The sequence below is a fragment of the Misgurnus anguillicaudatus genome, chromosome 24, assembly GCF_027580225.2.
Source record: "Misgurnus anguillicaudatus chromosome 24, ASM2758022v2, whole genome shotgun sequence".
NCBI lineage: Eukaryota > Metazoa > Chordata > Actinopteri > Cypriniformes > Cobitidae > Misgurnus > Misgurnus anguillicaudatus.
Window position 1 is genome coordinate 18,938,481 of NC_073360.2, and position 26,407 is coordinate 18,964,887.

Here is a 26,407-nt window from a genome sequence, read left to right on the forward strand (position 1 = left end):
TGATCCTTCTGTGTTTGTGACACAATAGGAGTCCAGGAGGAGACGCGGATCGCTATTACCACTCCAGTGTAGGGCCAACCGACATGCAGGTGGGTATACAGGGCCTTGCACTTCAACAGTAGTTAAGTATACAGGACCTTTAACTTTGACAACAGGCCGGTGTACAAGGCCTCTAGCTTGGGACAGCAGGTAAGTAGAGAGGGCTTTATCTTCGGGCAGCAGGTAGGTATATGGGGCCTTAACTTGGGGTGGCAGGTAGATCTATGGAGCATTTAACCTGGGCAGCAAGTAGGTGCACAGGGCCTTCAACTTGGGGCAGCAGGTAAGTATGTATACGGGTCTTTAACCCCCAGGGGTCCAAAAACGCGGGGACGCGTTTTGACATGTTTTCTCCTTATCATAGCAGAATCAACTTAAAATACTCCATCATTAATAATCAAACACTTACGTGTTTGACATCATTTGAAACTCTGAAGGGTCCTCTTTAATTAGTGTACATTCACAATAACAAGAGATCTTTGTGTTTTTGTCAAATAAAGAAAATAAACAGGGTGCGCATTCAGACATTTCTGTCTCCGCCAGCTGTCTCTTAAATCACGTTACAAAAATCAGTTGAAACTCTGCGAATACTCGTCACACAAACATGATACACATATCCAAAGAAAGCCTAAAATGTCTACTTTTAAACAAGCTAATTATAATCAAAAACAAATATTTCCTGTTTATATAATCTGCATTGAAGTAAAGAGAGTACCGTTTTTCCTGGCTGAGCTCATTATATCTAATGCGGTCACGCCCTCAGGCTGTTGACATGGTAATGAAGAGACGAGCAGTTCCAACAATAATAAACAAAGCGTAAAGTTTTATCAGATTTAAAGACTTTACCGCATGTTTGGATTATAAACTCTATACACACGTGAGGAATATCTTCATTTATGTCTGGACATTGAGGAAGAGAAGCGTTTATCTTTAACGTTACCTAAGAAGAAGAACAATGGAAGACGCAATGGAGAAGGATATATTCCTGAAGAAACTGTAAGTCATTTGTCTTCATTTATATTTGCTATCGTGTAATATGTTATGGCTTGTGCAGTTCAGCCTACATAAGCAACCTTAGCAGACTGCACACTTCGGATTGAAAAACTTTCGCATTGTTTACAAACGAGGGCGCGTGATCACTTAATGGCAGATTTCATTGTTACATGCTGTAACGTTACAGTGTTAGACACAGTTATTCACTTTCGTATCCTTCATGGCAACTTTGAGTAATGCTGCACTGCTGTATCTTTTAAGTGTGTGCTGTAATATGATTCCATGTTTACGTGCTTATTTACAAACGAGTATGCACGTGATCACGTAATGGCGGATTTCATTGCTACATGCTGTATAGTGTTAGACACAGTTATTTACTTTCATATCCTTCATGGCAACTTTGAGTAATGCTGCACTGGGGGATCTGCTGTAATATGATATTGTTTACATGCAACGCATTCCATACATTGCGCTTTACACGCGACACCGTTTTATTATGAGCTCTGCGTTGTTTACACGGAGACGCAAGCTCGCGCACAGCCATTTGCGATGTGTTTTTAAAGTTCATACTCGCTTACAGAAATGCGTTTAAAACAGAAGCTAGACGATAAGGGGATGGGCATCTGAAAACAGTCATCTGAAAACAGCTTTTTATATAACTAATCATTGCAGATGTTTATCTGAGATACTAATTTAGTTTATGATAGTTTATCTGAATGTAGTGCTATCATTTACCCATAAGTTATGTATGTAAGGGTATTTCTGTGGACAATTTATGCTGACAGCTGTTCATAACTCTCTTACAGGTCTGCATCCCTCTAATTAGTACAAAACTATGAAGTGGAAAAACATTCACACTCTTTGGACATAAAGTTATATGGTAACATGAGCCACATGAAGTTTACAGCTCTGTTGTTTATCAGTTTCTTATACAATTTAAGTTTTTGAATAGGGTTCGTTTCCAAATAAATTGAAAATGTCCTACTGACCTTCATTTCTATTTTGATTATATTGTTAACTTCTTAATAAACCTTAAACAAACATGTACATTTGTCCTCACATTCTTTACTGTAGTTTCCTCCTGCCTCATTATGCAGCTCATTATGCGAGCCTTTGTTTGCTAGCTGTCAATCAATCCTTCTCTCATTATGTTTTAAAGCAACTGAAAAAAGACCAATGTAAGAGCATGTCAGAACCTCTTACAGTGTCCCAAAATGGTCGGACCCCAGAGGGTTAACAGCAGGCAGATATATGGGGCCTTTAACTTAGACAGCAGGCAGATATATGGGGCATTTACTTGGGGCAGCAGGTAGGTGTACGGGGCCTTTAACTTTGGCAGCAACTTCACCTGCAAACAATGCATACACTGGACTATAGCTTTAGCAGGCTAAGAGGTTATCACAGTGAATCCTTAGTAAGCTTAACTTACGGCGGGCGGCGAACACACTGAGCTGTCACTGCAACAGGCAAGAAGGCTTCACACAGGTGAGTGCTTGGTAAGCGGGACTTACGGCGGGTGGTGAACACATCGAGCTGTCACTGCAACAGGCAAGAAGGCTTTACACAGGTGAGTGTTTGGTAAGCGGGACTTACGGCGGTCGGTGAACACACTGAGCTGTCCCTGCAATAGGCAAGAAGGCGTACACTTCTCGAAGCACACCGGAGAGAGGAGGTGAGTGTGGGTTTCTTCCTGAATGCGGCGTCCTGCTTACAGGCCAACTTCCCAATGCTTTCACTTTGAAAATGAGAACAATCTCACATCGACACGAGCCCTTGGCTCCGGACCTGTAGGTGAACAGCAGAAAGCTTTACTCATGTTTGACAACTTCTCTAGATTTTCGGTGAGCATATAACACAGGCGTGGGGAATGAAACGAGTCTCTGGATTGTGCACGTCCACTCCCACCACTCGACTCCTCTTGAATAGGGCTCTTGACTCGGCCTAAGACGTGATTACTGGCAGACAATTAGAACAGCACAGCGTGTTTTATTCTACATGTACTCACTTCAAATAAAGCACCCACCGCAATCTTCACACTTACGTGACTAAGGTCAGTACCACAACTTCGGCCTGGTCTCAAAGTCCTGAATACACGGGCGACGAGGGCTGGAGAGCAGCACGTGAAAGCATAGATGACACAATCCTGAGCTTCCTCCGCTTTTCCCACACCTCACAGAGGCTAAAACAGACTGGGTGGTACGTAAGCATTCATGATTACTGTACACAGGCGGAACTCAGAAAATGACGGGGCAGAGACAAGGACAGCAGTGGATCACAGAAGGAGTTTTGGTATACCACACTGTTAGATGCAAGTCACAATACCTCTCAGCAGATGCACTATTACTCCGCCTCCGCTTCTTCAGATTTTCTCGTTACCTATGTTCGGCATCTCCAGTTGCTCCAAGACACATAGTGAAACCATATCAACACTGCACATTCATGATCTTTCGCTTATCTCAACTTAAAGTCCGCTTGGTGTCCATTCTATAATCCCCGTAAATCCTCTCCTTGTGTACGATCAGCCCGCTTTGCTCACACCAACCTCCACAAAGATATGCTTCGCCCGCAGCACTTCACAGCCGAATCAAAACTTCCCAGCGGAATAAAAACTTCCCTTCTTAACGTGTCGTTGCCCTATTTATGGGCCTCCTCTTCTTGTGAAAGCCAATCATCCATCACCTCATTCATTCCGCTCACCTGTTAGATATTAACCTTGATTTAGTTTGCCCGGAGTCAGCCGGAGCCGGCATGGTGCTTGCGAAAATCAATCCGGGCGGAACTATGTCCGCCAACTTTTGTTCCGCCTGCATTGCTCACTCTGTGACATGAATGTGTGTCCATTTACTATCTGTGGTGTTTGTGTTCATTGTGGTCGCTTGCTTTTAGTCCCAGCAATACCTATCTTGTATTTCCAGTGGCTGGCGTCGTCCTGAAGACTGTGATTCTCCTCAGACCTCCCTCAACGCTCTCTAATGTTGCCTTAAGGGTCGTAAATCTATTTTTATTACTGCACTGTGAATGCGTGTCCATTTGCTATCTGTGGTGTTAGTGTTTATGGTGGTCCCTTGCTTCCAGTCCCAGCAATACCTATCTGGTAGTTCCAGTGGGTGGCGTTGTCCCGAAGACTGTGGTTATCCTTGAACCTCTCTCAACACTCGCTATGGTTGTCTGAAGCTTCTGCAATACCTTTCCTGTGGTCCCAGTGGCAGCATTAAAGGGCAGTAACTATATTTTGTCGTATTACAGTGCAAGTGTGACCTCTGCTGTCTGTGGTGCTGGTGGTTATTCTTGGTGGTCTCTTCTAGCTTCTGGATTGTCCTGCTGGTGGTCTTGGCCCAGTTCTGCTGCGAAGCCTGCCTTGGCTACCCGGAATCTTCCTCAACGCTCGCTGTTTGCTGCTTAAAGTATCGTCACTTTCTCCTGTGGGTTTTACAACTGCCGTGACTTTCTGGACGTATTTGCTTGACTGTTTGGAGGAAACTGCAGAGAAGCCACCGAACCTTAACCTCGCCTCCATTTGCTATAAAGGCTTTATTTTAATGAACTTTCCCCTACATAAGAATTTCCTATTTAATGCTTTCTGGCCTATTAATAAATAGTTTTTTTGCATTCATACATTGACTGCCTGTTTTGTTTCTGTGGCTGGGACCTGAGTCATTTATTATTTAACGTTGTCACTAGGTGACACTGCCATGTGTCAGGCACGTGAGCCGTTCGTATGACGTACACATTTTGCAGAGTCCCACTGTTAGCATGGCATCTCGCTACAGGCATTGAGCAGTTACAGCAGTGTTGAGGGAGGCATATACAGGAGTAGAGTGCAGCACGTGAACATTTTGTCATTTTTTACCTAATGTTGTTACAAACCTGTATACATTTCTTTGTTCTGCTGAACACAAAGGAAGATTTTTGTAATCAAGCAGAAAACAGAAGCATAATTTTTACCCACTAAGGAACTCAATGGAGTCAAAAACGGTTTGGTTACAAACTTTGCTCAAAATATGTTCCTTGGTGTTCATGTTTTTTAATTAAAGAAAATTCATATTCATATTTACCAAAGGATGCCAATAATTTTGACCATGACCACCTGTGGTTAGAAGCCTAGTTTACTTTAGTATGATGAAAGGACATAAACGGGTAATTGTCAGTTAGGGGATACAGCTATGGCTTAATCTTGCGAGATGTTGGGTTTAGGGTTAGGTTTGGTTGTAGGATTTACAGTTTATGTCTTATCTCAATTTAAATATTTTATTGTAGAATTTATCACTTCATTAATCATAAATGCTTTGATTTGATCATGTTATTAGTTTTAGACATTGAGACATTAACAAAAACAGATTTCAGATATTTATTGACGTTTGGGCCCATGAGGTTGGGGTTTTGGAAGATGTGGTAGATCAAAAAAACCCAAACAAAACACTTTTAACACCTTCATGTAGTTATACTTTATTTTTTCTTAAAATAAAGAACAAACAAACTGAAAATATAAAATATAATTTTAGTTTCAACTTGAACTTCATCCAAGGGGGCAATGATCTGCATTATTCACATGGGAAGGAGTACTCGGTCTCTGACTGATCACCTGAAGAAAACAGAAAATGTATCACAGATAATCTACAGTATAAACAAAAAATCATATATAAATACTTGTACAGTACACTTTCAAATGAATTAAATGTTGTGAGTCAGTGAGCAATGCATCACATTTTAATACATACAAAACTAGTATCTAATCTTACTTGTTTGGTAGTAATCATAGACTTTGATCACAGCTGGCTTGAGGTTCTTGACTGGAAGAATCTGTTTTAATTGTATCCGATATTTCAAAGGGAGATTTTTTAGAATCTGCAGGAGGATCAACAGAAGAAGACAAACTCTCAGTCATTGACATTACAACATTTATGGATAAATTATATTAATAATTACAAAATACGAATGTGTCATTCTCTCACCCCCTTAAAATATACAAGGACATGATCATCTTTAGTATCCACCCGCTCCACAAATGGTGCAAACATCTGTGAGGGAAATTTATTAAAGTTAATTAAGTTATTGTCAAGACTTTCTAAAGTTATTGTGTTATTGTTCTTAACTGTGTAAATGCAGAGACATCTGACCTCAAAAAAGTTTGTGATTTATCACTTTATACATTTAAACGCATCGATGATGTGTCAGCTGTGAATCCTGATAAGAGCTTAATATCCACAATGACCATGTTAGTAGTTTCCTGTGGACCATTATATCTGCAAAAATAAATAAATAACTTGAGGGGTTGGTTTTCGAATACCTTATATAATAACAAAAAATGCAATTTAAGTAGGGAAAAGTGTGCAATTTGAAATTAGTAAAACTAACACATCAGATTTCACATCAGAGTTTCTATCACTCATTATGTTTCTGTCATTAAATTTCTCTATAGAATTATATTTTCTATCCACAAATTTCCTGAGTCAAAAGTGGGCCCGCCTTCCGGTTCGAAGTAAACAAGCTGGATGCGACAATCATTCATTCATTAGTTGACATTCACTAAAGATATAGCGATCCAAACTTGCTAATGTCTAACGATGTGGGAACACAACCTCAATGAAATAAAAAAGTGTGAAATAACAGTACCCTCCGCAGTAGATGGCTGGTTATGGGTTATCCTGTGTTGGCTTCTTATACACTAAGTGAAACGAGCACACAAACAAGTGTGTTGGGGGTGTTTTAATTTTTAGTTCTTCAGCAATATTCTTTTTGATACGTCGTATTTGGTAGGTGATGGAAACTGTACAGCAGAAACACTTCAATTTATCTGAAAAACACCAAACCTGTTCGCTATACACCATACAAAATACCATTGCTATACTACTTCCGCCGCCTCACCGGAAGTTTTACCTACTTTCTTTTTTACAGTAACGCCAACTTGTGGATAGGTGTAACCATAGAAATATGTAATTTCACTTCATATTGTCTGTTTGCTGTTATGAAAAAGTTATTTGGGTATTAATAATTAAATATTTATAGGTCAAATACAGGTACAGACAAGTTTGAGCTCATTTTGCAATAATTTGTAAAAAAAAATTAGCTATTCAGATGTGTCAAACTAAAGCCATAATCATGTCTATTGTTACTCAGATGTGTTCATACTTGACTGTAAATATTAAGTTTTGTGGTTGTGTGAATGATTTTTTGCAATCAGCCTCAAGCGTAGCTTCAACGGTCAATGTTTTATCTTCACTGGGAGTGGGAATGTTGTAAAACAGAGCCATCTGAGAGAAAGAAATAAAAAATAAATACAAACACAAACTAATTCATAAATCATCACACATACAGTTTTGTTAAACCACAGAGATATGCCAAGTGTTTTTATTAATGCTAAGATGTACCAGGAGTTTCTGACCTGCACAGACACACAGCTCGAGCCTTTCACTTCAATACTGTATTTGCCAGGAACATTGGTCAGTTTCTTCTCCTGATACAGTAACTTGTTGTCCTGATTCACATCAAAGTTGTGAGAGTCTCCTGCTGACTGAACCGTCACTGTACTGAAACCATCAGAGCTGAAGACTTTGGTGGCGTACAAAGACAAAGCCTGAAGAGCCACAACTGTGTCCTGATAACATCACAACATCATTATTACAACATGGAAATGCATTATGGGTAATATAAACAAACATAAATGTTTATTAATATGATTAACCTGTGTAGATGAGAATCCTCCATAGGCGTTCTGCTGCTTGACAAGCCAGCTGACGATCCTGTTAGCATAACCCAACTCAACTGTAGTGACTGAATCTGATGTGAGAACAGCTAGCAGAACATATGAGCTGATCTCCACTGACAGAGAACCAGAATCATCAACAGATCCTGACTGAGACCAGTGAAGCTGAGACCCTTTAGGACCAAAGACATGTGAATAAACAACAGATAAAACAACAGATATTGTTGACATTCAAGAATACACAAATGTCTTTACCTTCTGAAATGGCAAGATTTTCCAGTTCCTTTAAAAGCTGCTGTCTGGTGTCCGTGTCATTCGCCAGACTGAAAGTGTAGGCAAGCAGCGCAGTGCTGTAAGTGTTTTTAAGATTCCCAATGATGGACCTCAAACAGGATAAACCTTGAGCGACCACAGGATCCTGAAACACAAACAGATAAACAGCAGATGTGAGTGTCATTTATCTAATAGTTTATACTATGATCTCTGTTGATGCACTTACTGTGACTGGAGTTTCCAGTTCAAGTAATGATGCAGTGATGTAAGCAGTCATGGTTATATTATCATTAACTCCACCCTGTAGAGACACAGAAGCAAATAATGCGACATACTGTAGTAAATTTATCATGAAAATCTTCAATCATGTACCTTCATTCTGTTGTTGAACAAACTTCCTTGTTGAATAAAACAACCATCTGTACTGCGCCTGCTTATTAACCAATTCTTTGCACTTTTAATAACATCTGGATCAATGAATATGTACTTCTGTGCTTTGCCAAAAGACCTCAGGACAAAAGATGTCAACCTGGAGGTGTGGAAATTGGACATTTTCAGTTTTTGATCAATAGTCTGAATCACTCTATTATATTTTAGAGAAAATTAAAATGAAATATTCACCATGTATTCTCTTCACCACGGCCGAATGTACTGTATCCACCACTTCTATGTCTGTAGTTCAGCTGTCTCTGATATCCTGTTTAGTTTGACAGTGATTGAACAGTGAAACAGTGATTTTCTCTTTTTGAAGCAAGCATGAATTAAATCCATGATTTGTTTTTTCTTACCACTCTTCAGGAAGCCTGTGGCTCTCTCTCTGATGGCTGAAGTGAGTTGCTTTGTGTTTTCCAGATACTGTAAAATGTAAATATTGGGAGACAGAACAGCAATGTTTTGTTCTCCACAGCCGTACGGCATTCGTAATAATCCATGAAGATTCTGCAGTGCACGACCCAATATGTCTCCTACCACAGAAATGTTGTTTATTTTTATTTTATTTTAAATTTAATACACAAATGTAACTGCATATCTCTGTTTGTGTATCTACAGTAAATGTTACCAATGACTGAAACTGAAGATCTTGCTGATCCCTCTATCACATCTTTAGGAAGCGTCAGATCCAGCTCTTCTGAAAGACTGTTACCTATGAAACAGAAAAATGAAAACATGTCAGTGACCAGCACATTATGATTGTACAAAATAAACATGAGTCTATCACAACAGTTTTTATATTTCAACTTTTATCACAAGCATTAAATATTAACAAACCCTTTGGACACAGTAACCAACTGTGAGTCTCTGTCTTTTCAGTCCCTTCAGCCTACAGCAGAAAATAATTTAACAGATTTATGATTTAAAATCATATCACAGTAATATAAGCAATAATAGGATGACATACTGTATAAGAAACATCTGTGTTATGTGTGAGATCTGTTGGCGGTGAGCTCACCTGTACAAGGAGACTTCGAGTAACTATGTCAATGCGTCCTCTCTCTGGCACGCTCACAATCTCATTGTCACACACAGTCTGTGACTGCTCTGCCTCTGCACTCACTGTTATATTCAACACTCCTACAAAACAAACAACTCATGATCATCTCGACTGATGAAATACAAAAACACAAGACACTGATTCAGATTAAACAAACTGACCAAGAACAGAAGGAGTGAGAATCCATTTAAAGGTTTTTCTTCCATTAGCACACAGACAGGATGAATACTGGTCATCATCAGAGGAGGCTTTAAGAGTGAAGTCTGAAGATGGAGCTGGAGTTACTTTAACCTGTCCATGAAAGATGGAGGATTACTTCAGATTTGATATGACAGAAATATGTGAAGATGTTCACAGAAATCTCACCATGATACACTTGGACAGATAGTTAAAGACGGTGGCCTTCAGTTCAAAGATCTCCCCACGGATGATGGAGTAAGGCAGAGAAAGCTCCAGGAAGAAGGGCTGGAAAACTGTCAGCTGAGCAGTAGGAGCCAAACCCAAACCTTTGGAGGACAGACAGAAAGCATCCGTCTCCCAGGTGGTGATGGTGTCAGGAACCTTGACAGGAAACTGTGTTGATCCAGAGTCCCTGTGGTGGAATTACTAAAATATTTGAACTTTGCCATATAGGTAATTTTTCCAATATAACTTTCATATGCATAACGACACAATTTTAATTTAAACAAATCACCAAATGTTATGACACAGTTTAAACATCACATTAACTTTATAATCATATTATAACAAATAACTAATAAATCACTATGCCGACAGATCTAATAATTGTCACTGTAAGGCATCTGCACTAACCCAACTTCAGAAAGTTGCCAAATCCATGTTTCTGGAAAGAAACTTCGTTCTGTTACTTGAGGACCTCCAAAATTACCACCTAGTCCAACCATATTATAGCTGTATGTTTCTGAAAGGAGAAGAAAGTATTTTTTAAAATGGAGTCTGCATCATTGTAAGAGCCATATTCCATATTTGAAAATGTATTATTTTCATATTTTTTATTATGTTATTTTTTTACAATAACGGTTTTGTTAATAAGTTGCTGTTGTGTGTTATATTTATTTGGTTTATATTTGTTCTTACTGCGTATGTTCAGTACGTAATTTTTGGTAGCTCACTTAAAAAGAGTTGTTGACGCACATGCTATAGGTGCTTATGAATAGTGGAAGAACACAAGATTTTCATTATTTTTGTGATTTAGCATAATTTAGTATAGTATCTCTTCAAATAAGTTGTTGAGAAAACATCGCTGGACAAGATTATGCTGTATTTGAAAAACGTGATAACCTAATATGACAGACTTTGATATAGCCTACAGTACATATAATCACCAAACAACTGCTAAAAGGGACGTAGCAGCCATTTAATATTTTTTTTATTTTTTTCCCCACAATGTAAAAAATGTTTTACTTAAAAGGTATTACTGGGTATTACTGGCAACTAGCTGCCAGTAACTTACTGTAGATTTTACATTTATGTTATTTACTGGCAACAGTTTGTTCAAAGGTAAATTAACATAAAACATTTTCAGTCTTTTTCTTCTACAGTAAGTTACTGGCAACCAGCTGCATAATTACAGCTAATTTTTTACAGTGCATACATGGCTTGCAATATGATAAAATGCCATCATATTCATGTAAATGTTTAAAACTGGTACATTCAACTTTTTTGAACTTTTAAAATTTTTTTTATTAACATTTACATATATAACAATAAAAACAAGTATTTACTTGGAGGATTGTGTCTGTGAAAAGTCATGCCCTTGTATGTTAGACACTGAGGTTCTCGCACAGCCAAATTTGTTGCCATTTTTAATCCCACTTTCTGCCAAACAACAAAAAAATAAAAAATGAATAGTTACATTATGTATATCTTTAATAATCACTACCTAGTTTTATATATCATTTCATTTAATGTATGCCTGTATGTAAAAAACTATTTAATATTATGTAGAAAAGAAAATCATCATCCCACTTTGTTACCTTTAAGGATTCATAGGCGTGATCTATTTTCACAGCTCGACGGGGTCTAATATGCAAACATGGTTGCTCATCTTCAGTCTGGTGTGGATATTCTGACACTGAACGCACTGGCAAAAGGTTAAAAATCTGTAATGGGATGAATCATAATCACTCATTAGTCTTCCTTATAAAAAATATTTTACATCTAGTTATCTACAGTCAGTATGAATGAGATTGAGTGAGACCTTATCAACATCCAGACGTTTTTCTGGATCCAAGATGTGAACACTTTTATCTACCGCACTGAGAGCACACAGTGAACCAGGCTGAGCTGACAGCTGTATTGTGTTTGCTTCACCTGGAACTGCTGTAGCAGGAGAAAACTGAAGAGACACCTGAAACAACAACACAACATGAAGATCACACAGTAAAAAATAGGATTCATCATTTTACTCTTTAAAAAAATCTACATTTATTCTATAATCACAGCCGTAATGATGTAGAGCTATATCACATGATATAACTTCTTTCTTCCACAGTACACTCGAAGCTCAGAATGACAGGTAACATTTCGGCCATTTGTTTTTTTAATGTTAGAACTGGGTTAATTTCAAACAGCGTGCACCCTTTCAAGGAAGTGGACACGTGCAAACAGAAGTTCCAGGTAAAAAGAAAATGATTGTTTTGATTGCTCTATTCGCCAAGTGTACTTTAATCGGCCTCGTTATGAGCCACAATGACGGCAACTCCCTCCAAAGTTTACACACCAAGACCTTTGAAGGGAATTTCGCTCTGTTCGAAGCTTTCACCAGTCACAGACAGAGTGGCCATACAGCTCAAGTGCCTTCCTCATTCATTCATGATCTGTGGCGGAATGATATGTAAACGATACGAAATGAAGCGGTTACTGTTACGATCAGTCAAGTATATCACGGCTATCAGCCAATAAGAATCCAGATCCAAAAAGAACTGTTGTATATATATTCAAAGCAGTTAAAATAATTACGGGAAATGCTAAGTTATATTTTGAAATTGCTGCATTGTTTCACACCTTGTTATTAAAACACTTTTCAGTGTTGAAGTTTTTATTCGCAGCAACTACATTGTCACTGGGCAGAACACAGTATGCAAGTATCTGCACTACTGGAGTCAGATCTCCTGTAACAGACAGTTTGAATGACACTGTGCCACTTGCTGCTCCATTAGAAGTCTTCACTTCAACCTTCTCATATCCATGATGAACTATCACACCTCTGGACAAGACCTGAAACAAACACACAACACACTGTTAACAAACTGACCAGTGCAGACACTTAATACTGTCAAACAGATCTCTATGAAACTCTACACTGATAATGAACATGTAGTATTGATACTCACCATATAGACAATGTCAGTGTTGAAGTTATCAATGGCTTCTCCAATGAAATGATACTTAATGGTTACTGGAAGCGCAGCATCACACTTTAAGGGTTCCTTAAGATTGTCTATAGTCAGTTCACTAAATGATGGGGTATATGGGATATATGGAAGTTTTGGGGCGGCGGGCTGGAAAATTGAAACTCCTTTTTGATCTGTAGGGAAGTGAGGCTCGCCGTAGTTATTTAAATGAAATCCTGGATATACGCTTGCCTGGACAACAATTAACGAGAAATTACAACAATCAAATCCATGTCAATACTTTAAACAACAGAAAACTGGATTAGCACAAACTATCATACCATCAGATTAAGATGACTTTCAGGCAGACTAGATGTATTAAGTGAGAATGCTGCCAGTCCATTGTCATCTGTAGTGAGACTAAAGAGCAGATTTGGGGACCAGTAGTCCTCCTCAAAGAGATAAACCTCTTTGTTTGGAATTGGTGTTCCTTTCAAATCTGTAACCTTGATTTTTCCTTTTATGACTGATCCGTGTTTATATGTCGTGGGTAGGTCTGTAATTGCCAAACGTCCAATTTCATAAGTGAGGGATACAGTTTCTGATTTTGTCATGGTGGTCTCTGTTAAATACAGATGCTTACTGTGTATCTTACATTTCAATTACTTTTGAATAGCAGTTTATTTCAACAATACAAATGAAGATGATCAGTACATTGTAAAAATGTGAATACATCTCTACAGTCACAGCTCACCTGTTCCTTCTTCTGTTACTTTCACATCAACATTAAGATGATTGTAAAATTGATTGTTTATTGTAATGTTGCTGAAAGCTGATGCATTAAAAGAATGAACGGCACAGCCCGTCTCCTTTATCTAATGTTAATGAAAGACACAAACAGAATAAAGTGACTACTAAAATACAAATCACGTGCCTCTTCTTGTACTGCATACTCACAAACCTCAGCGGTTTCAGTGAAACAGATGTTATTTTCATTGGAGTAATGTGAAGCACGACACACTTTTATCCACGATTTTCCAGAGACAGGCTGCCCATAAGTGTATCTGTGAAAAAGTGCATGTGAATGATAGATTAAAGAATACAATTTCAGAAATATTTTGTGAAATATAAATATTATGTGAAACTCACTTTCCACAAACTTCAATAGTCATTTTCTCATCCGCCACACTCACACTATCTGGTGCTTTTATAGTAACTTCAAACTTCGGCAAAACTGAGAGGGCAAAAATTAAATGTTTGATTATTATGAATATTAATAAACTTTGCCTCAAGCAAACAATTGCACATTGTTTGTGGCTATGACTTACCATATTTTTTCACCTGAAAATAAGATGTTATCAGACTTTCACCGATGTAAGCCTTCAGTGTGTACATTCCCTCACGCGCTTCAGGGTTTAAGTCATAAGATCGCTGCAATATCCATCGTGTTGAGGAAATATTGGTCCATTGACCGATCCTGTTATTTTCACTGTCCTGTTTAATACCATAGATAAAATGCAGAGGTTATAGACAGTTACATAATCTTTACTATTACTGAAGAAATCTCTAACAGTTTTATCACAAAACTTGCAAATACAAAATATGAAGTTTTGGTGAATTATTCTGTTCTCTAAAAATAGGGCAGTAGGTAAACTCTTCGATGTAGCCTATCAAAACTATATGCCAACACCCCTTTTAAGTCTTTTCACAGGGTTAAGTTGTGTCTGTCGTGAATTTTTGGTTTTGTATTCGTACCTCAAGCACCACTGTACTGTACTGTAAACAAAAGAGCAAATGATAATTAAATCGCTTGTAAATGTTTAAATTATTCAAAACAATTGCACAAAATTTCTGTTTTCTTTACAAGTAAAATTAAAAAGTATAAGAACAAAATCTCAAACCTGTTGTTCAAGGGGTACAAAATTTGTATCCGTGGTAACAACTCTGAAATGTACTGAAAAAAAGATGTAAGTAAGTTAAAAACATGTTTTATTGTGATAAATGTCTTTCTCATATGGATAGTTACTGATTGTTGACTAAGAACGGTTAAACCTTTACAAAGATTTCAAATGATGTATTTGTGTAATTTTGGCCATTAAATACACATTTATTTGATTTTCTTTAAAATTAAATTTATTTTATAAAATAGGCAGTATTACATACATGTTTGAACGTGCAAGTTTCCCCAAAACAATGGCCCAAAGAACAGACCCTGTATCATTATCTCCAGTCATATTTATCTCTACACAATCTCAGACTCACGACCACCACAGGTTTTTACATTTGGCATTCTTGATCAATGGAAGAGCAATATATGTGTTACATCTAATGGACAATGCATAGTAACTCATACATTGTGACTTCTGCATTTAAACCATCCCAGTTAGTATAAACACACACACACACACACACACACACACACACACACACACACATTTGACCTGCTAGTCTTGGGAAATAAACCGGGAACCTTCAGGCCCGACTCTCTAACCACCAGACCACTGCCCAGCTTTTATCATTTGTAATTTAGGATACAGTGTGAAGCTCAATACTGTATGTTAGTTAAATCTTTAACAACTGCAAATGGCCAAAAAGTTTTGTCAAATATGGTACGTCCCAATATTCACTAGTGAAAATGGCCAAGATTCACTATTAGTACTCTAGTTGGGGACATTTGATTTTCTAAAACCCCATTCAAACTCCCACTTTATTTACACATGTGAAATAGTATGAAATTTGACCTGCCAATATTGAACTGCTGTACAAACACAACAAACAACTGCTCTGCTGTGTCAATCTACTAGTTTTAACCTTTGAAACATCTCACCGGTTTGTCCTGGATTATAGATGGGTTTATCAGTCTGGATAAAGGTCAAAGGATTGTAATGTCTAAACATAACTTTTCTCTCTTCAGTCATCTTGAAAGACTCCCCTTTAATTTCAGCCTTTATTTTCTGCACTGAATCTCCTTCCACTAATGGAGCCTGATGAGAAATAATCAAAACACATAATTTACAATAATGAAATAAGATGATAATGCAGCAAACATACATTATGATCTTGTTTATTATCATGCACATCGTTTTGATGTCAAACCTTGAAGTTGAAGCAGCGATGAAACTCTTCATCTGTTTTCTCCTGCAGTAATAATGTGATCTGGTCACCCTTCACTAGATGAACGGTCATTACAAGACTTTCATTGGGCTTTAGGAGACTTGCACACAGTTTAGCTTCAGATCCTGACTGGATCAATGCAGGAAATGTCACCATGAAAGATCTGTCGGGAAATGATAAATTGAATATCATATTCTGTCAAGTGCATTTGAAAAATATTTAATAAATTATACACATTTTAGAAATACTGAATTTTTTTAAATGCAAACCATCACAGTAAATTTGTCTGCAGTAGTCTCAGATATTTATTTATTGTCATGCATTCAAAAATGTGACAGGCAGCAATAAAACAGAACAACTATGGAATAAAAACAAACACAGTGATCATTAAAAGTGACTTACGGCTCTGTTTGTCCATTTATAGAAATGAAGAGAAAAGAGAGCAGCAGGAGTCCTTTCCAAAAACAACCAGCAGTAAGAGCCATCATGACAGAATGATGATCGATCTTGCAGATGAATTTGGACTGTGCCTTTTATAGGGACTCTTATGCTATAGGAGGTCCTTTAAAAACATCTGTATTGACCATCTGATTAATCATTCAACCATACTGTCTATTCAGTTTGACAACGTATGCTAAATTACATTAAAGTAAATTTGGGAATTTAAACCACAATTTATAAAATAATAAAAGTATAAAATAAAGAATAAAGAATATACAGCAATAAACAGCTATACAGTGCATAAATCTTCAATATACGCAACGCTAGCATTATTTAAAAGATGTGAAAATTATTTTAATTTATTATGATTTAGTCCAGAGGTGAGCAAACACTTTTATATGCCATGCAAAGCAGTTTATAATCATATTAAACAGTGTAGGATTTTGGTCCAGAATGACTCATTTGATGTAATACCACCAACTTCTAAAAGATCACTAGCACTGAAAAGCGCCAGAGCAGCAACAAAATAAAAAAGATAACCACTGATGTGTGTAATCCTTAGTTATATTAGGGCATTTAAAGGCGGGCTGCATGATTTTTGAAAAACACTTTGGAAAAGAGAATCGGGCCGACTACCAAAAACACACTTGAAGCCAATCAGCAGTAAGGGGCGTGTCTAATAACCATCGGTGCCTGGATTGCGAATGTGTAATGTGGGGCTATCAATAAAAGGTCCAGATTCTATTGGGGTAGGGTTTGTTTAGGTGATTTTAAAAGTCAACATTGGCTTTCAGTACGGTGGCCCTGAAGTGCAAACCACAACAACAAATTACTAAACAACAACAACAAATTAAAAAACAACAACAAATTAAAAAAACACTACAACAAATTAAAAAACACCCCAACAAATTAAAAAACACTACAGCAAATAAAAAAACACTACAGCAAATGAAAAAACACTACAACAAATGAAAAAACACCACAACAAATTAAAAAACACTGCAACAAATTAAAAAACAACAACAAATTGAGACAACACTACAGCAGGTTAAAAACCACTACAGCAAATTGAAAAGCACCACAACAAAATAAAAAACAAATACAAAATAAAAAATACAACAACAAGTTAAAAAAACACTACAGCAAATTAAAAAACACTACAACAAATGAAAAAACACCACAACAAATTAAAAAACACTGCAACAAATTAAAAAACAACAACAAATTAAAAAACACTACAGCAAATTAAAAACCACTACAGCAAATTAACAAACACTACAACAAAATAAAAAACAAATACAAAAAAATTACAACAACAAGTTAAAAAAACACTACAGCAAATTAAAAAACACTACAACAAATTAAAAACACAACTACAAATTAAAAAACACTACAACAAATTAAAAACACAACTAAAAATTAAAAAACACTACAACAAATTAAAAAAACATAACAAAATAAAAAACACTACAGCAAATTAAAAACCACTACAGCAAATTAACAAACACTACAACAAAATAAAAAACAAATACAAAATAAAAAATTCAACAACAAGTTAAAAAAACACTACAGCAAATGAAAAAAACACTACAAAAAATGAAAAAACACAACAACAAATTAAAAAACACTGCAACAAATTAAAAAACAACAACAAATTAAAAAAACACTACAGCAAATTAAAAACCACTACAGCAAATTAACAAACACTTCAACAAAATAAAAAACAAATACAAAAAATACAACAACAAGTTAAAAATATAGCTGCAAGCAGCGATGCCGGGGTCAAGCCGAAAAGGGCACAGAATGAAGTATTGGTTGATGACCGTCATGATTTAAGATTTAAGAAGTTTTCAGTAGATTAAGGCAAATATAGCCATTTTTCAAATCTTGAGTGCTGTGTAGAAACAATGGGTTTTGCCTCAGGTCATGTTTGTGATGACACCCACCAAATTTAATATACATATGATTAAGCAATGTTGAGATATAGCCTCAAATGACTTGACCACTAGGGGGCACTGCACTAAAACAATAGATGGTGCCTCAGGTCACGATTGTGAAGACACCCACCAAATTTGGTGTACACCAAATTTAATATACATATGATTAAGCAATGTTGAGATATAGCCTCAAATGACTTGACCACTAGGGGGCACTGCACTAAAACAATAGATGGTGCCTCAGGTCACGATTGTGAAGACACCCACCAAATTTGGTGTACATACGATTAAGCAATGTAGAGATATAGCCTCAAATGACTTGACCACTAGGGGGCACTGCATCGAAACAATAGATGGTTCCTCAGGTCATGATTGTAATGACATCCACCAAATTTGATATACATACGATTAAGCAATGTTGAGATATAGCCTCAAATGACTTGACCACGAGGGGGCACTGCCCCGAAACAACAGATGGTGCCTCAGGTCATGATTGTGATGACACCCACCAAATTTGATATACATACAATTAAGCAATGTTGATATATAGCCTCAAATGACTTGACCACTAGGAGGCACTGCACCGATACAATAGATGATGCCTTGGGTCATGATTGTGATGACCCCCACAAAATTTGATATACATATGATTAAGCAATGTTGAAATATAGCCTCAAATGACTTGACCACTGGGGGCACTGCACCGAAACAATATGGTGCCTCAGGTCATGATTGTGATGACAAATCCAAATTTGGTGTACATACGATAAAGTGATCTGGAGATAAAGCCTCAAAACTCTTAACCGGTAGGGGCACTGAAAAGTTTACAAGGGCTTTCAAAAAATGTCACTGATGAACTAGGTGGTGCTGTAACAAAACATTCCATACACCCTCAGTTCATGACATTTACAAGTTGTGAAACATTCACCTATTCATACAGTGTCAGCCACACAAGAGCCATCCAGCTCATCGGGAGCATTTGGGCTTAGATGTCTCACTCATGGACACCTTATCACTTGGTCAGGTGGAGCTGGGGTTTGAACCACCAACCTTCTGATTTGTGGACAACCTACACTAACCACTGAACCACTGCCAATACACACATTAATGTGCAAAACCTTTGCGAAGATATAGCCTCAAATCCATTTTCGTGCTCGCCATTATATTTGTTGATGTGCTATACAACAACTGACAAAAACTTTTTCTCTAGAGTCTAGATTGTGTGTACCAAATCCAAGTCAATCAAACGAACGCTGTAGGAGTTTTGAAAAAGTTGGTATGCTTTGTTATTGAAAATGGCAGACATAAAACGTTTTGATATCATTTGACTCGGCATGCCTCAAGGAATCTAACAATAGCACTTTCATGAATTTAGACTCAATTTTGCAGTAGTTATAAGCAAAAAAAAAAAACACTTTTCAATGACTGTTATGACATATAACTCATGGACATTTTGACACTTGGTCAGGTGGAGCTGGGGTTTGAACCACCAACCTTCTGATTTGTAGACAACCACCACTAACCCCTGAACCACTGAGCCACTGCCAATGTGCAAAACTTTTGCGAAGATATAGCCGCAAATCCATTGCGGCATGCTCATCAACATGCTCAAACTAGGTGGCGCTGTACCGAAACTGTGCACGCACCCTCAGGTCATGACTGCCATCAAAACTACCAAATCTCATGTGAATATGTTTAACTTTGGCGAAGATACTGCCTCAAATCCGTTTGCTCCCACTCTGCGTAAAATTTGTTGACGCGGTGTACGGAAACGGATTGGCGAATCGACACGAATTCCATAACTTTTTGCCATGAGAGTCTCTAGATTCTACACACCCATTCTTTACGCAAATTGGACAAAAGCTCTAGGACGAGTTCGAAAAAGTAGGTTTTACAAACAATTCAAAATATCGAAATAATTAGCATGACGGAAATGATGTCATATGGTGCAATCGAATTGGCATGAGCCAAGGAATCAGAAGAAACAAGAATTGCGTTTCTATGACGTGCGGGTCAGCAGTTATAACCAAAAATGAACGTGAAAATTTGGACTGTTGGTGGCGCTATCGGGTTTGACATAGACACTCCAAATTTGGTGTGGGGACTATTTGGAATGTCCTTTTTGAGTGTGCAAAATTTCATAACTTTCCTACAAAAAAAGATAAAATTCAAAGTGGCCGACACCCAAAATGGCTGACTGAAAACCAATTGGTATCATTTGACTCGGCATGCCTCAAGGAATCTAACAACAGCACTTTTATAATTTTAGACCTAACTTTGCAGTAGTTATAAGCAAAAATAACCATTTTTCAAATCTCGTGAACACTAGGTGGCGCTGTGACGAAACTGGGCATGGACCCTCAGGTCGTGACTGCCATCAAAACTACCAAGTTTCGTATGAATACGCTTAACTTTGGTGAAGATACAGCCTCAAATCCGTTTTTTCGCGCTCTACGTAAAATTCATTGACGCGTTATACGGTAACGGATTGGTGAATCAACACGAATTCCATAACTTTTTGCCATGAGTGTCTCTTGATGCTACACACCCATTCTTTACGCAAATTGGACAAAAGCTCTAGGACGAGTTCGAAAAAGTAGGTTTTACAAACAATTCAAAATATCGAAATAATTAGCATAACGGAAATGACGTCATATGGTGCAATCGAATCGGCATGAGCCAAGGAATCAGAAGAAACAAGAATTGCGTTTCTATGACGTACGGGTCAGCAGTTATAACCAAAAATTTAAGTGAAAATTTGGACTGTTGGTGGCGCTATTGGGTTTGACATAGACACTCCAAATTTGGTGTGGTGACTATTTGGAATGTCCTCTATGAGTGTGCCAAATTTCATAACTTTCCTACGTACGGTTCTATGGGCTGCCATAGACGCAATGGCGGAAGAAGAAGAATAATAGATAATAATAATAATAAATATAGCTGCAAGCAGCGATACCGGGGTCAAGCCAAACATGGCAAAAAAATGATTCATACGTGATGACTGTCATGATTTAAGATCTAAGTTTGCATTAGTTTTATGAAAAAATAGCATTTTTTTGTATCTTGAGACCACTAGGTGGCGTTGTGCCGAAACAATAGATGGTGCCTCAGGTCATGACTGTGATGACACATACCAAATTTACTGTAAATACGATCAAGCGATACGAAGATATAGCCTTAAATGACTTGACCACTAGGGGGCACTGACCAAACAATAAATTGTGACTCAGGCCTTGATTGTGATGACAACCACCAAATTTGGTGTAAATACGATAAAGAGATGCAGAGATATAGCTTCAAATCTCTTGACCACTAGGGGGCGCCGAAAAGTTTACAAGTCCTCTCGGAACATGTTGCTGATGAACCATACCAAGTTTCATAACAATACACAATTGCATTTCTGAAATACTTGAACTTAAAGAAAAAAATCAAAATGGCCGACACACAAAAGGGCCGACCAAAAACCATTTGGTATCGTTTGACTCGGCATGCCTCACGAAATCTAACAAGACCAGTCTCATAATTTTACATTCAAGTTTGCAGTATTTTTTATATCTCGTGACCACTAGGGGGCACTGTGATGAAACGGTGCATGCACCCTTACGTCATCACTGTTATGACATATACCAAGTCTCATATCAATACGCAAAAGTTTTGCGAAGATACAGGCTCAAACACATTTTGGCGTGCTCGCCCTCGCATTCTTTGATGCGTTATACGACAACGGATAGGTCTACCGAAAAGCTTTTGATAACTTTTTGTCTGGAGTGTCTCTAGATGATGCGTACCAAAAATCAAGCCAGTCAAACAAGCGCTCTAGGAGGAGTTCGAATAATAATAAGAAAACTAACAATCCCAATAGGGGTCTCGCCCATTCTGGGCTTGACCCCTAAAAACACTACAGCAAATTAAAAAACACTACAACAAATTAAAAGCACAACTACAAATTAAAAAACACTACAACAAATTAAAAACACAACTACAAATTAAAAAACACTACAACAAATTAAAAAAACATAACAAAATAAAAAACACAACAGCAAGTTAAAAAAACACAACAACAAAATAAAAAACAACTACAAAATAAAAAACACAACAACAAATTAAAAACACAACTACAAATTAAAAAACACAACTACATTAACCTACCGGAAGAGGTAGATACCAGTGGGCAACATGAGACATCGCTGATTGGACGACACTGCAGTTCGGCTTTTGAACTGGAAGTTATTCTTCCTGTAGCGCATATTTTCAAACATGAATGTTACAGATGACCCCAAAAGTAGCAGCTGCTAGGGCCGGCTAAGGGTACGGTCTGGAAACCGCTAACGATAGTAGTAAGCTAACGTTACATCCACAAGCAAAGTAAGCATTACACTATTGTTATTAACTTACTCGAATGTTGTTGGGTGTCTCCGATGGTAGATATTTCTTTTTAATTTGTAGTTGTGTTTTTTAATTTGTTATTGTTTTTTATTTTGTTGTAGTGTTTTTTATTTTGTTGTAGTGTTTTTTAATTTGTTGTAGTGTTTTTTTAACTTACTGTTGTGTTTTTTATTTTGTTATGGTTTTTTATTTTGTTGTAGTGTACTTCAATTAGTTTTTGTGTTCCCAATTTGTCGCAGTGTTTCTTAATTTGCTATAGTGTTTTTCAACTTGCCGTTGTGTTTTTTATTTTGTTATGTTTTTTTATTTTGTTGTAGTGCTTTTTTAATTTGTTGTAGTGTTTTTTATTTTGTTGTAGTGTTTTTTAATTTGTTGTAGTGTTTCTTAACCTACTGTTGTGTTTTTTATTTTGTTATGGTTTTCTATTTTGTTGTAGTGTTTTTTAATCTGTAGCTGTGTTTTTAATCCGTTGCAGTGTTTTTTAATTTGTTGTGGTGTTTTTAAATTGTTGCAGTGTTTTTTAATTTGTTGTGGTGTTTTTTAATTTGTTGTTGTTGTTTAGTAATTTGTTGTTGTGGTTTGCACTTCAGGGTCACCATATTACGGAGATCACGCTACCCCCCAACATGAGATCTTTTGTTTCATTAACAGACAGTAAATCAAATGTGAGAAATAGAAAATTTAAAAATTCAGCCTTATATTATGTTTACATGCCAGTAATTCATGCAGTCAGTACACTAGCCTATAGGAATATTAATCTAATGTGGGGTAATAAGAAGTAATCAGCAGTCATGAGATTCATTCATGCTTTTTTGATGCTTTTTACCCATCATTTTAAAACACATATTTTGAATTTGCGCCCCTGGGAAGAGAAGTCACCTGGTGCCACTGCTCATGTTGTTACAAACCTGTATACATTTCTTTATTCTGCTGAACACAAAGGAAGATTTTTGTAATAAGCAAAAAACTGAAGCATAATTTTTACACCCTATGAAAATCAATGGAACTCAAAAACACTTTGGTTACAAACATTGCTTAAATTATCTTGCTTGGTGTTCATTTTTTAAATGAAATATCAAAAGAATTAACAATGCATATTTATTTATGCTTCTTTATTCATACAAGGGTGTCAATAATACTGACCAGACTACCTGTGGTTAGAAACCAAGTTTACTGTTAAGGGCTCATTATAGTTATGTGAATGTCCACAGCGTAGCTGCAATAACGTAGACTGTGTGTCGGTTTTAAGTCGTCCTAGTCAATGTGCAAACACACATGCAGAGCACTGGTAAGCAGTATCCACGCGTGTGACCACAGTTACAGCTCGCCAACGAAGCAGCAGCTTTGGCCAGTAAACCCACAAATGAAGAAGAAACAGCTTGTTGTGTATGTTTGAAAAGACCAGCAGTGATGAAAGTAAATAGACAGAGACTTTTGTTAAATCACTCCTCTTTGTTCAAACCATTGCAAACGAAAATACCTATGACTCAGTTTTTTTCCTGCTGGGAGGGGTTCTAGTAGTGGACCAATCACAGCCCTTGTCGTCCCCATGGAAACACTGTTAAAATTTTGGCAAGGTGCATGTCAGGTTACCCAGAGCAACGCATAGCCTACAGCGTAGCTAAGGCATAGAAACTATGCACGACTATAACTTGGACTTCAGTATGACAAAAGGATTTAAACAGGTAATTGTTAGTTCTGCCTAAAGGGGATACAGCTATGGCTAAATCTGGCGTGATGTTGAGTTAGGTTTGGGGGTAGGATTAGGATGAAAACATGGCTCATCCGTTGAAATTTCATGCAAACATGGTCATAGCTGTATACCTTCTAGCCACAACTATAATTGTCTTGAGCAAAATAAGTAACCTAACATGCAGTGCATTTATTTCTATTCGTAAGTGTTAGACATTGAGACATTGACAAAATCAGATTTCTGAGATTTATTACAGTTTGGGTTCATGGGGATGAGGTTGTGTAAGACATTCTGGACCAAAAAACCCAAAACAAAACACTTTAACACTTTTATGTAGTAACACTTTATGTTTGCTTAGAATAAAGAACAAACAAAGTGAACACATAAAATAACATTTTAGTTTCAACTTGAAATTCATTCAAGGGGCAATGAGCTGCATTATTCACATGGGAAGGAGTACTCGGTCTCTGACTGATCACCTGAAGAAAACAGAAAATGTATCATAGCAATCTACAGTATAAACAAAAATCATATTTAACCACTTGCCTGTCACTCCACCCTTTAGAGTGGGGGGTGAAAAGTTGATGTGCAGGTTCAAATTAATATAACTTTGGCATTTTTTGGTCTAAAAGACTAATCTTGGTCTTGTTTTAAAGAAGACAATGTAAGGTTTTTCACTGATGTTTCTGGAGGTGAAAATATTTAACAGAAAAATTGTTATAGCAGTTTAAATTTATTATAATAATTAAAAATAATGCAATAACATATTAATGTGATAAATAAAATTATAAAAATGAAAATGTTTCACAAAAGTAATAATGTAAACATGAGGCCATATGTCTCAAGCAGTTGTGATCCAAATTTTAAGTTAAAATCACAAAAAATGAGGTTTGTGTAACACTTTTAGTGGTTTTACCAACAACGGCCACTAGATGTCAACGGTTTGCTGCATTCTCTTGTCACAAATTGATAAAATACTGTCACTGTATTATTATAACTGCTAAAACGTTTTGAAATATGAAAACTACATTCTTGGAGCTTTCCAATGATATATAGTTTGTCAACATTTTTGAAGATTTATAATATGATATTAGAATTATGAATATATAAAATTAATATGCATTCCTATGGGGGGTGGGGTCATGTAACTAAAAACTGTCACTACATTATTTCTATCATCAGATGACCTTGAAATATAAAAACTACATTCTGAGAGCTTTCCAGTGATATATAGTTTATCAAGATTTTTTAGGTTTAGAGTAGGGGTTTAGTGTTAGACATATGTAAAAACAAATTGGGCCTACATGTTGGCCTGTGACCTTTTAGAAATTGACTCTCACTACATCATTTCTTTCCCAAAATGTTGATGAAATATGAAAACTACACTCTAAGAGCTTTTCAAAGATATATAGTTTGACAAGATTTTTTAGGTTTAGAACAGGGTATTAGTGCTATACATATGTAAAAACAAATTGGGTCCACCTGTGGCCCGTGACGTTTTAGAAACTGACTCTCACTACGTCATAATTTTCCAAAAATTGTGATGAAATATGAAAACTACACTCTTAGAGCTTTCCAAAGATATATAGTTTGTCAAGATTTTTAGGTTTAGGATAGGGTATTAGTATTATAAATATGTAAAAACAATGTGGGCCCGCTTGAGGGCCTGTGGCCTTTTAGAAAATGACTCACACTATGTCAATATTTTCCCAAAATGATGATGACAAATGAAAACTACACTCTTAGAGCTTTCCATTGATATACAGTTTGTCATGATTGGATAAGAATTCATATGCAAAACACTGAAGTAATTGTAGGCATCCCACCAGTGGGACAATGACATTTAGCAGGACATAAATGTTTTGAGGCGCACTCTCTTCATAAAGTAATCAATTACTCTCCCTACATAATTTATTTTATAAAACACTGCTGAAATATGTATTCTAGAGGCTTAGACCTTTCCAAAAATATATAGTTTGT

General features: G+C 36.8%; 1 protein-coding gene across 1 annotated transcript in view; it reads right to left on the reverse strand.

Annotated features, from left to right (window-relative positions):
* Positions 1-5,452: 5,452 nt before the first annotated feature.
* LOC129438835 (uncharacterized) overlaps positions 5,453-26,407 on the reverse strand; it is a 37,166-nt gene continuing 16,211 nt past the window's right edge. Inside the window, 34 exon segments of the mRNA XM_073863348.1 lie at positions 5,453-5,614; positions 5,772-5,877; positions 5,985-6,047; positions 6,191-6,275; positions 7,162-7,283; positions 7,415-7,627; positions 7,715-7,908; positions 7,991-8,153; positions 8,235-8,309; positions 8,381-8,537; positions 8,630-8,705; positions 8,797-8,973; positions 9,069-9,152; positions 9,278-9,329; positions 9,459-9,580; positions 9,662-9,791; positions 9,867-10,092; positions 10,314-10,422; positions 11,246-11,339; positions 11,498-11,623; positions 11,722-11,871; positions 12,528-12,740; positions 12,857-13,108; positions 13,198-13,478; positions 13,611-13,731; positions 13,818-13,920; positions 14,006-14,090; positions 14,185-14,350; positions 14,612-14,632; positions 14,758-14,810; positions 15,684-15,840; positions 15,953-16,133; positions 16,373-16,500; positions 24,869-24,906. Coding sequence (XP_073719449.1) covers positions 5,574-5,614; positions 5,772-5,877; positions 5,985-6,047; positions 6,191-6,275; positions 7,162-7,283; positions 7,415-7,627; positions 7,715-7,908; positions 7,991-8,153; positions 8,235-8,309; positions 8,381-8,537; positions 8,630-8,705; positions 8,797-8,973; positions 9,069-9,152; positions 9,278-9,329; positions 9,459-9,580; positions 9,662-9,791; positions 9,867-10,092; positions 10,314-10,422; positions 11,246-11,339; positions 11,498-11,623; positions 11,722-11,871; positions 12,528-12,740; positions 12,857-13,108; positions 13,198-13,478; positions 13,611-13,731; positions 13,818-13,920; positions 14,006-14,090; positions 14,185-14,350; positions 14,612-14,632; positions 14,758-14,810; positions 15,684-15,840; positions 15,953-16,133; positions 16,373-16,500; positions 24,869-24,906 — 4,364 coding nt within the window. The 3' untranslated portion in view covers positions 5,453-5,573.